Source organism: Silurus meridionalis, chromosome 23 (assembly GCF_014805685.1).
Source record: "Silurus meridionalis isolate SWU-2019-XX chromosome 23, ASM1480568v1, whole genome shotgun sequence".
In the NCBI taxonomy this organism is placed as follows: Eukaryota; Metazoa; Chordata; class Actinopteri; order Siluriformes; family Siluridae; genus Silurus; species Silurus meridionalis.
Window position 1 is genome coordinate 17588937 of NC_060906.1, and position 12343 is coordinate 17601279.

General features: G+C 34.9%; 1 protein-coding gene across 1 annotated transcript; it reads left to right on the forward strand.

Annotated features, from left to right (window-relative positions):
- Positions 1 to 859: 859 nt before the first annotated feature.
- rhag (Rh associated glycoprotein) lies at positions 860 to 9947 on the forward strand. The gene is made up of 10 exons (XM_046836598.1): positions 860 to 1109; positions 5398 to 5581; positions 5686 to 5836; positions 6462 to 6609; positions 6927 to 7093; positions 7502 to 7639; positions 7778 to 7899; positions 8141 to 8214; positions 8313 to 8386; positions 8729 to 9947. Exons 1-10 carry the CDS (start codon positions 932 to 934, stop codon positions 8798 to 8800), a joined length of 1308 nt encoding a protein of 435 aa, XP_046692554.1. The 5' UTR covers positions 860 to 931; the 3' UTR covers positions 8801 to 9947.
- Positions 9948 to 12343: the final 2396 nt, after the last annotated feature.

Genomic DNA, 12343 nt, shown 5'->3' on the forward strand with positions numbered 1-12343 from the left:
CTCCATCAACAATCTGACATATATTTCTATATCTGAGAAATCCAAACATGAACATGTATGCAATATATCTGCTTTGCATATATTGCAATAAATCAGATTTTCATATGGGACATATATATATCCACGGAGCTAAGAGACAGATGTATGAGAAACTGAAATTCTAGAACTTTAACTCAGGATCGAAGAGATATGACTTTAAAAAACTTTTGAACTTTAAACTATTGAGCTCCTGTATACCAGATGTTGTTTGAGCTGTGAATCATCCTAAACACACAGTGGGACTGATAAGGTAGCATGCATTATTGCTGTGTGTCTATTCCCAAACATCATTGCTGGGTCCAGCATCCAGCTAACAGCATAATTGTAATTAGAATTTCACCCAGATGAAAGTGTAAAGTGTGATTGACACAGAGACTGCAAAGAAAAGAACAGATAACTGTTTTTTTCACTAATACAATTGTCAATGAAAACTTTACATTTGCTCCTGTGCCTGACAGAATTTTAGCAGTTTAATTTACACTAATATTACAATGTCAGGTTTTACCCCAGTTGTGTGTGGGTTACCTTAAACCAGGGAATAAGGTTCAACTACATTTATAATTTGCATATCATTTTAAATATATAAACAACTACTGTGACTTCTTGTTAAGACCCTTAACTGTCTTTTTTGCAGTAGCAACATTCTCTAAAATCTGCTTATGTGTTTTCCTGTGCAGCAAAGGACACTCCTAGTTGTGTTTGTTTTTTTCTTTAAGCAGACTTCAGTAGGAGGTGTGACCATTGGCCTGTGGCCTTTTCGTTTCAGTGCTTACCATTGGTTGTTCTCAAACCTGCAGCCAATTTAAACTCAGACGTTACTCTGAGACCCCTCTCACAACACACACACTTCAGATAGTGAGGAAGTGTGTAGCAGGAGAGATAGGGTTGAAGCATGCCAGCGTATTCAACCAACATGAGGCTGAAGTTTCCAATTGTGGCCTTGCTGCTAGAGATCATCACCATCTGCCTGTACGCCGTATTTGTGACATACGATGTTGGACATGGCCATTCTTCAGCTCATCATGGCTCTAAAAATGAAACTGAATCAAACCCAGTGGCTCTCTACCCTAGTAAGTAAAATATGCATACTGAATTGTATACTGAAAAACAATTGTATACTGCATCTGAAAGATCATTATAGTGATGTAGAGGTAAAAATGCAGATTATTAGATTGCATTGATACAGCATTAAACAAATAAAACATTTAATATATAATCAGTACAAAAGTCATTATCAGGCACTGATTTTCTGTCACCTTCCTGAAAGTAATATACTGCATTAAATATAGCATTAGTCAAAAGACATATATGTTGCATTATGAATATATGTTTTTATATATGGTTTATATCCATAAATGCAATGATGTTATCTTGACATTATCTTTATTTAAACTAAAATTAATATCAAGTTCATCAAAAGTAAAATAGTAAATTAACAGACTATAAACCAGATTATTTTATTGCAGCCACCTTATAGCAGATGAGAAAGGAAAAGTTTTTTTGTGGGAGGTTTGGAGGATTAATAACATCTAACATTATCCACAATAGTGTAATTGCTTTTATGAAAAAAAAAATCTATTTCATAAACTTTTTAATCATTTGTGTGCGTGTGTGTGTGTGTGTGTGTGTGTGTGTGCGTGTGGCTTTCAGATAATTGGTATATATGTTTTTTACCCATTGTGTGATTCAGCAAGCTGTGTGCTTGTAGTGCAGTAGTTTACAGATCTCCAATCCGTAAATGCATGAGGTCATTAAAGGTCAAGTGCAGGTCAGCATAGAGAGCAGATGGAGATGATGAAGAATTAACGGTCATGTTCACACGCAAACCTCAAGAATTCACATGAGACGCTGTGAAAGGGGATTATGGGGGAGATGGAAGGAAAGACTGAGAGAGAGAAAGAGAGACAGAGAGAGAGAGAGGGCAGAATATAAATTCACTGGATTTTACCACCACAATTTACTACTTTTGAGGTTTATTTTATGACTGCCATCTTCTCATGCCAATTTATCATCTTGTTAAAAAAAAGGATTGGTGAGATAAGAAAAAAAAAGAAAAATGACAATCATAAAGACAGAGAAATAAAAAGAGAAAGTGAGTGAAAAGAATAAGAGAAAAATGAGAGGAATGAAAACAAGAAGAAAAAGCAGAAAATAAGTGTTTGTGTGAGGAAGGCAAAAGAGGGGAGGATATAAAAGAGGAAAAAAGAAATGAAACACGGAATGAGAGAATTAAACTTAAAAAAAAATTATATATGTAAAGAAGTATAGAGTAGTAGTAGTAGTAGTAGTAAGTTAAAGTATTTTTTGTCCAGCTATTATTTGGGCCGTTTCAGACCGTTTTTTTTTTTTATCTCCACCGTGCAGTAACAGCTTTAAGGGTGGGAATGGTGTGAGAGAGTGAGATATCGTCTACACCACATCTGAGCCCCAAACTTTTCATTCCAGTAGTAATTTATTATTATGTCATCTCATATTAGTCCAATATAAGATTATATATTTACAAAATGTATAAAATATAGCACAACTACATTATAGTAACACATTGAGTGTACCTATAATGATGTCTCATATACAAATCAGATCATCAGAATCACCACAATATTGTGATAAATCTATGCATGTATATTATCGAATATAGCAGAAAACGAGTAACACACTGGTTCATGAATAACCTTCTCATCAGTCTTTAACTTTATTTGAATACAAATCTTGAAATTAATCAACCATACCTTAGTAGGAAAAAGGAAGGGGCCTGGGAGGGTGGGGTGGCAAATGGAGAAAGGAGCCAGATGTTAGAGCAGTCTGGGAAAATCTTAGAGATCCATCTCTTTGGACTGAGGTCAAATGTAGCATGATTGCAGTTTCAAAAACATAAAAACATAGGAATGTGGCTTAGAAAAAAAGCACACACCCATACAATGATAAGCGTTGTCATCGAGCATCAAATTAGTGCTGATAGAGGGTAATTGAGTTGCTCTGCAGCGGCAAAAGAAACCTTCCCATTTGGCAACAAGTAAAGCCTTTGAGGTTTGTATCAAGAGTATCAGGAGTATTATGCATGATGGGCAGCACATAAAAGACTCTAAAGTATACTGAAGGTCTTAGAGTCCCATGCTAGTTCTTGATTGTTATTTTTTCCACACTGAATGAGCCTAATCGAAGTGTTTCGAAGTGCATATTTTATTATCTGCTACCGAATTAATACAAACATTTTATCACAATAAGACTGATTTAATCTAGGCTAGCTATGATTAGAATTTGGGATTTCATTGTATACCACTTTGTAAAAACCCCTGTCAAATCAAGCTGTGAATTCTTGGTTAAAGAATATGTGCTGTATGTACATCATGCAGTGTGTTTTTGCATTTGGTTCAATAATTGATTCCAGCTGCACTTTTTTCCTTAATAGTTTCTTTTCATTTGCTAGCCATCATAGGTGATGTTTGATCCTTGGTCCAGCTGCATGAATTGAAAAAAAAGGCAGATTTTCTTTTTTATGAATGCTAAACAATGTGCAATCATTTAATAGACATTTTTAAAAGTCACTCTACAGTAGATGCTGCAAATGTAAATGTAAGCCTACACATTGACAGCCTACACATTGCCAGTACATCACAGGGCCTGCACATTCTTACATTCACTGAAATGGGAAGAAATTTGACAACCCAGAAGAAACCTGAATGGACATGGAGAGAACCTGAAAAACACTGTATGCATTAACCAGAGCGAGTGCCGCCGAAAAAACTGCATTAATAATAATAATGATGATGATCATTATTGTTATTATGATTATTATTATTTATGTATTTATTATTAGTATATTAAATTAGAATTATTTACTAAATAAATAATGATAATGCGTTTTTTTTTTTATTTATAATAATATCATTACTGATTTAATTTGCTAACTCTTCATACAGACCCCCAAAAAAATAATGTACATCAAGGATCTAGTATATCTAGTTCAGTACTGGTATCAGTACTGCTCCAGTCAATGTGCATCAGACAGACCAGTTAATTAGCTTTGAAAGGCTCTTTAGGGTGGCACCAACCTATAGAGATCTCCTTAATATCTTGTGTTTACGATAAGATGCCTGAAGCCGTCTTTTTTCCTGTTTAGTCTGTGTCATTATCTTAGCATAAACACCCCAAGCAGTTAGCCATGGCCCAGAAGGAGCAGTCTTAGCAAGTCCCAAGTACTACATGTTCTGATGATTTTAATTATCTTCAATAACCACTTTATCCTGACCGCAGTCGTTGTTTAACACACTACCGAAGCTTACATAGTCTACCACAAGAATTTAAGCCCACATGATTCATTAATTTTGGAACATTAAAGTAACCCATGACATTATTTTTAAGTTCCTGCAAGACGTTTATGACTGGCAGTGAAAATAATTGTTAAATGAATAATTTAACTATGGTACAATTTGCTTTCACTAAGCTGATGTGTTCTGATTGCTGATTTCAAAATGTCACAATACTCTTTGATCCTGGACAGACTTACCAGATGTGCAACCCAAAGTACAAACTCTGATTACATGCTGAGTTTAATGGCTTCCTCCAGTAGAAAGCAAATGGAAGGGTTGAATGGATTTCAAAGTAAGCAGGCCAGCTATATATGTTCCCGCAACACCACACCTCAGACATACCTTTAGATTTCATTGTTTGGTGTCAGTCTCTGGGGATCTGATTTTATAGCTTGTTATCCAAAGAAGTTGCTTTGAAGACTTGTGCACACAGTACACTGGATTTAGTCAATTCGGTAAGGTGACATGATGGTTATTATGGTTTGACCACACAATAAAATACTCTTGCAATGCTTAACGCAGGGCAGATAATACAAATATTATTGAAGAGAGATGCATCATTTAAAAAGAGATATATTAAATTGTGGCCATTAGAACACTGAAATAAAATCATTTTATTATATACAGTATTTATATTTTTAGTCCAGTCGCCTTCCAGGTCAAATTCTGAAATAATAATAAAATAATTATCTATGATGCTTTCAATTACATTAAACCAGGGGGTCATTATTCTCATTCATGACCACAATTTTGGTTTATTTTTCCACAACAATAAAAACATTGGTTCATTATATAATTAGTGTTTGAGTTATATAAATATAAAATAATATTTAGTTGTCACACCTGATATACATTGGAGACTCTGTTGTATTCAGTACTAAAAATTTGAATATAATTTAAAGCAAAGAAAAAATAAATTTTGTCATTTCTACAGACGTTACTGATTGCTTCTTTCTCTAATGAGTCTAAATGAGCTTCAATTGACCAAGAGCAGACTGAGTGTTATTTCACCTGTTTAATTTGCCTTTCTATTTTCTACTTTTTTTAGTGTTTCAGGATGTTCATGTGATGATCTTCATCGGTTTTGGGTTCCTAATGACCTTTCTGAAGAGATACGGCTTCAGCAGTGTAGGCCTCAACCTGCTGCTTGCCGCCTTTGGCCTTCAATGGGGTTTACTGCTGCAAAATATATGGCACATGGAAGATGGAAAAATCAGGGTTTCAATCACAAGGTAAATTCATCTCTACAGCAGTATATAGTATTAAATTGACTGAGGTTTTACACTAAACTGAAATAAATATGCCTTTATTTTCCTGTCTTCCTCTTTCTCTCCAGCATGATTAATGCAGATTTTAGCACAGCAACGGTGCTGATCTCATTTGGTGCAGTTCTGGGGAAAACAAGCCCAGTACAGCTACTCATCATGACCCTGCTGGAAATCACCATATTCAGCCTTAATGAACACGTTGTTGTTGAACTGTTGGAAGTAGGAATGAAAACAATTATTCATCCATTCATTGTGACAAGTTGAAGTTTTTTTTTTATCCAAGTTTTATTATCCTTTGTACACGTTTATGTGAGGTATAAGAATCAATATGAAACAGTGAGACTGGACATATCTGAAGGCAGAAAGTAAGAGATATCTAGAAATCTAGAAGTCAAGTCATGTGTGGACTTCTCTCAGGTTGGATTGAAATGTTTTACTACTCATCCATGTAGCTTCTTCAGACTGAAGAAGCTGCTCAGTTTAGTAGGGAAACCTTGCACAGGCTGTTGGAGAAGTTGTTGGAGAAGCTGCTGAAGAAGCTGGTCAGATGAGTAGTGAAACGTTTCTATCTAAGGTACCCCTATGGTACTTTAGTGAATTTATCTAGACATTAGGCCAGTAAGTTGGTTCCTTTTTAATGCATATGCAACAGAAAATGGGAAGTAATGGACATGAATGCTTTATTTATTTATCACTTGAAATGAATAATACAATAATGTGTTTTTAAAAATGTATATGAAATTTGTTTGACATTTATTAGATATTATTTTAACTGGGGAAGACGTTACTTACTGACTACTTAATGACTACTTAAACTCAGACAAAAATTTTTCTTTGTGTCCAGGCATCTGATGTTGGCGCTTCCATGACCATCCACGCGTTTGGAGCTTACTTTGGTCTCGCTGTTGCTCGTATGCTTTATCGCCCAGGTCTTCGCAATGGCCACGACAATGAGGGATCTGTTTATCACTCTGATCTATTCGCAATGATTGGTACATCTTTACACACAATTACACAAAACACAATTAGCATTTTATGGGAAGATTGTAACTACATTACAATATCTGTTTTATGCACTTTCACATCATTTATGTTGTTATAAATATGAATATACACATATACACACACACATATATATATATATATATATATATATATATATATATATATATATATATATATATATATACATACATACATACATACATAAATACAGAGAGAGAGAGAGAGAGAGAGAGAGAGAGAGAGAGAGAGAGGGGGATTTGTTAAATTAAACAGAGTGTATGTGCTGTATGTTTCCTGTCTATAGGTACTGTGTATCTGTGGATGTTCTGGCCAAGTTTTAACTCTGCTATTGCCGAAACTGTACCAGAGCAGCTTACTGCCATCATCAATACTTATTTTTCCCTGGCTGCCTGTGCACTCGCTGCCTATGCTACATCAAGCTTGGTGGAGAAGAAAGGCAAATTGGACATGGTGAGACAAAAACAAAAGCTAGTCATTTTTTGTAATTAGTTTTAGTACTTTTAAACCTAAACTAAAGCAATTAAATAAAATGCTATTGGTGAGATTGAAATCAAACTTTAATTCAACTGAACTGAATTCTTAAATTGTCTGTATATATGAATTATCAATGAGTGAACCATGTGAGTTTGACAAGTAAATATTAAACTTAGACTTTGAGTTAATCTATTTCTTTCACACTACTTATGTAATCCACAAAACAGCTCAGCCAATCAATGAAAAACAAAACCCAAACAGGCAGTGTATAAACTCTTTGCATTACCCATTAGTCCTTAAGAATTAGTCACGATTAAAATATAAAATGTTGTTAAGCTAAAGTTAGCTAAAATGCTAAAAATCTAATAAAGTTTTCTTTTACAGGTTCACATCCAGAATGCAACTCTGGCCGGTGGTGTTGCCGTAGGAACGTGTGCTGATATGAACATTGCACCATTTGGAGCCATGTTGATCGGCGTCACTGCCGGAATCATCTCTACTCTCGGCTTCAAATTCCTGACTGTAAGCACTGAAATGCACATAAACTATACACCCTGTTTGAACAGGCAAACATTTAGTGCACATACTAGCTCATGGTAAAAACATAAAACATGTATTTAGTCACTAATAAACTCAATATCTTGTTTATTTTTTCTGTAGCCCATTCTTGCATCAAACCTGGGAATTCAGGATACATGTGGAGTTCATAACCTCCATGGCATGCCTGGGATTTTGGGTGGTCTGGCTGGGATCATAGCAGCAGCACTGGGCAGAAAATCTGGGTAAGACCAGAACACAAACACAGTGTTTTGCAAACTGTACAGAAAGAAACACAAATGGTGGTCACACTGGATGGTCACACTGGACATGAGTTACCACTACTGAATAATTACTTCATAATCATTAATTAATATATTTTTTTTCTCTCAGAAAAAGGAGAACAGAGCTTACATTCTTTATATCTCTTTCAATGTATATTAGAAATAGTTTGGAGTATAATTATATTTGTATATACATTTCTAGCATTAGTCCTGGTATTCAAGCTGCTGCTTTAGCGTCATCTCTTGGTTTCGCCCTTGTTGGTGGAGCCATCACAGGTGCGTGCACATGGTATTATTATACATCCATTTTTTATTTTTAGTATTGTTAATATATAATTGTGTATTATATTGTGTACTGTGATATGGTGCTACAGGTCTTTTATTGAAACTGCCATTTTGGGGACAGCCACCTGATCAGAACTGCTTTGACGACTCTCTCTACTGGGAGGTGAGCAAGTCAAAAACTGACTGGTTATTGTATTTATGAATATGAAAGATGATCAAAGTGATGACATGTTGTTCCCAAAATTATATGGGTTTCCTCTGGATGCTCAGGTTTTTTCCTGGCTCCAAAAGAAAAGTGGCTAGATTAGCTGCTTTAAATAAGTGTGTAAATAGGGCTTTTCCATCTTTATGATATTTGATGGTCACCACATTACAATAGATTATGAACTTTAAAATGTTGTAAATGTTGTATTGTCCATCCAGGAAGAGAAAACCTCCAAGCAGAAAACACTGCAGGATTTGTGTGTCTTTGTTCTATTTTGAACTACTCTTTTGTTATCTGCAGGTACCTGAGGAAGAGGAACCCAGTGAAAGTCTTACTCACACCGATCACTCTAAAAACAAGGCGGAGGCTTAAAACTCAGACTTTACGCTCAAATCCAAATTCTACAACCAGCTCAGGGAAACTAACCCATGTGTACAAACTTGTTTTCATGTACAAGGACATTTTATCATACATGAGAATTATGTGACTAGGAAAACCATTTAAACGTCTCAAAATGATGAAAACACTGATACCCATTGGAGCTTAGTTACATCATGGTGAACTTTCTATTTAACATATGAGAATTGTTCTCATGGATTGGTGCCTGTTGTCTATCGACAAATTGGCAAGAGGTGTGTTTCCTATGAATACCAGAATGTCCTTGTACATGTCACCTTATCAAAACCTAATCACAGATTCTGTGCCAAACCATAGATCTCTGGGATTTGAGCTGGTCATGAGTACAGAAGCTAAACAAATGAGCAGCCACTGCTCAGCAATTTAGACATACACACATCTGTCTTTTCATTCTTTCACTGCACACTTCCATTCAGCAAATACAAGTCATACTGTGATGGAGCTGCATTAACAATATGAATATGATTATGCAGTCAAAAATGTTTTGAAATGATCATGTTACAAAATATATTCATTACAGATTTGAAAAAAACTTTCCTTAGCTACTTAATATTTCATTACATATATTGTGTTTTATTAATTTCCTAAGACTGATAGCTTGTGCCTTTCTGAGCCCTGATTGGTCTTTATAAAAACATTTGCATGCTTTACATTTATTTCATTGCTTTACTCTTTATTCCTTCCCATGTTTGACACAGTCAGTTCTGTTTCCTGCTCTGATTTATGTCAGTTTTATATCTTTATCAGTGATAAAAAAATTATAAAACTGAGTCATGTGAAGTTAAAAGCAAGCAAGGAACATGTATGCCTGTCTGTTTAGAATCAGATATCATGACATCCCAACAATTTGAATAATAATAATTGTAACTCAGATGTTTGGTCCTGATTGTACATGAAATTTCACAGACAGGTGACTGACTTATATGATTTAAACACTTTGTGTGTGTGTGTGTGTGTGTGTGTGTGTGTGTGTGTGTGTGTGTGTGTGTGTGTGTGTGTGTGTATTTACTCACCCTTGTTAGGATTTAGGTAGCATCACAAAATATTATTAAGGTTAAGAATATAACAAATATATTTCATTAATAAATGTTTTTATACGGTGTCCCTGAATTACTCTGAGTGGGATGATTTGTGTTCAGTGTTCAATATGGAGCAGAGTACAATGGGATGAAATGTGATGTGGCCTGATGAAAAAGTTTTGTAATGAACCTGACTGGGAGAGAGTGTGAGGATCCATGAGCAAGACAATTAGTACAAAATCCACAACTTTAATCGGTCCAAGGATCATAATACACATGAATGCAGATGACTGAAGCCAGGATGAATGAATTGAAGAGAAGCAATACAAAGCAAGTGTTAAACAGAATAAGGTAAATAATGAAACAAAAGACTCAGAGGAGGAACAATGGGAGTATCAGCTGAACAGGCGTTTAAGAGAGAGCTGTATGTAGGTGTATTTTGCTTTGTATCTCCACAGAAAACAGTACATTTTGATTTCAAGAGTGGTCGGGTTACAGCAAATTGACACCATACTGACACCAGAACAGTCTTCATGACCTAAATCTGCCCCCTGTAAGAGTCATAGTTGAAGTAAACACTGTAGTCCATCACAGGTCACCACACAGTATACAGCAGAACTTTCTACAGTATATTTTTCTTTCTGGAAAACAGATTACAGTCATGTTACTGAATCTGTGAAAGGCGTCTTCCCCTTTAGAAAACGTATTACATCCCTATTAATAAATGATCAGTTCCCTGTTCGATTTATGTTCATTTTTATATCACCAAAAACTTGTTTAAAATTCGTAATTTATCTATTTCTGGACAATAGATGAAAAAATGTAAAAGAAGCAGCTTTTTTATTTTACAACATACATATATCCGGGAATATCCAACTACAGTGCATATTATATGCATATAATACAATGCATATTGAAGATATTCACAATTTAACACAAGCCCATTTTTTTACCTGGTTTGGGCTTCAACTGCATGTTAATGAGCAAGATTTTTACTTGTGCATGTACATTACAACACAGTAAAATTCATTCTTCACATATCCCAGCTATCTGGAAGTTGAATCATATAAACTGGACTTCTCTCTGGTTAGATTAAATCACATAGTCACAGGGTCAGCCATGATACAGCACTCCTGGAGCACACAGGGTTCAGGGTCTTGCTCAAAGGTGGCACCTTGGTGATACTTCGGTTAGAATCTCTGTCCTTCTGATCAGTAACCAGGAGCCTCAACCACTGATAATTATTACTAAACCCAGATTTTCACAATTCCTTTTATTACTTTATCATTGTGTTGTCATATGCATAACCACACACAGTACATGCAGTGAAATACTTTTTACAACTGGTCCACGACATAAAGTCAAATAATAATAATAATAATAATAATAATAATAATAATAATAATAATAATAATAATAATAATAATAACAAAATACATGATGACAACAATATAATGACTAGAATATGGTTGCAGAAATAAAATAAGATTTACAATAAATATAGAGATGGAAATAGCTCTGACATGTATAACAATGACACACACACACACACACACACACACACACACACAGTACACAATGAGAAAATCTACTTTAGATTAGTTATAGTTTAGTTATGAGTCGTTGAGTCGTTCATAGGTTATGTACAAGAAATAAGAATTGAGCAGTGTAAATCTCTAGACCTATGGACGCCCACAAAAAAGGGTTATTGCTATTATCTCACAATTCTGACTTATTTTTCTTAGAATTGTGAGATATATATATAAAAAAAAAAAAACCAGAAATGCGATATATAAACTCAAAATAAGCTTGTTTTGTTTTGTTTTGTTTTGTTTTGTTTTGTTTTGTTTTTTACTGTAGGAAACTGGTATCCATACTACACTCTTCTAGTCCGAGTCATTCGTTCTTTGATCACGTGACATTATTGTAATTATAATTATGTGAGTCACGTGACAAAATATCTAACGATACGGACTAGAAGAAATGGGATGTGAGCTACTCATTCTGTTCATCATCATAAGGTTGGTATGGAGCCGGATGATCCGCTGTGGCGACCCCTAATGGGAGAAGCCGAAAAAAGAAGAAGAAGAAGCGGAAGAAGAAAAAGAAGTAGAAGAAGAAGAAGAAGCGGAAGAAGAAGAAGAAGAAGCAAAATTGAACTATAGTAAAAGTTTTTGTGTAGTGATGTTGGGGGATCTGCTTTTTGGAAATGTAACGTTATAATATTTCTGATCAAAAAACGAAATGACAAAAAATATTAGTTTATTTGGATCACCGAGATTCAAAGATCCAAGTCTCTAAAATGATTCGATTTTACAATCACTACTTTATATTACTTTATGAGCACTGTATATTATTGATGCAGTACCGCATAATGCCCCTAGAGGGCAATAGGATAGAAATCTTTCTTAGTGAGCAGTTAGAAGAAGTGCAAAATTGCGTAAATTTAATCTTGTCAAAAATACCCCTCTAGTGTACA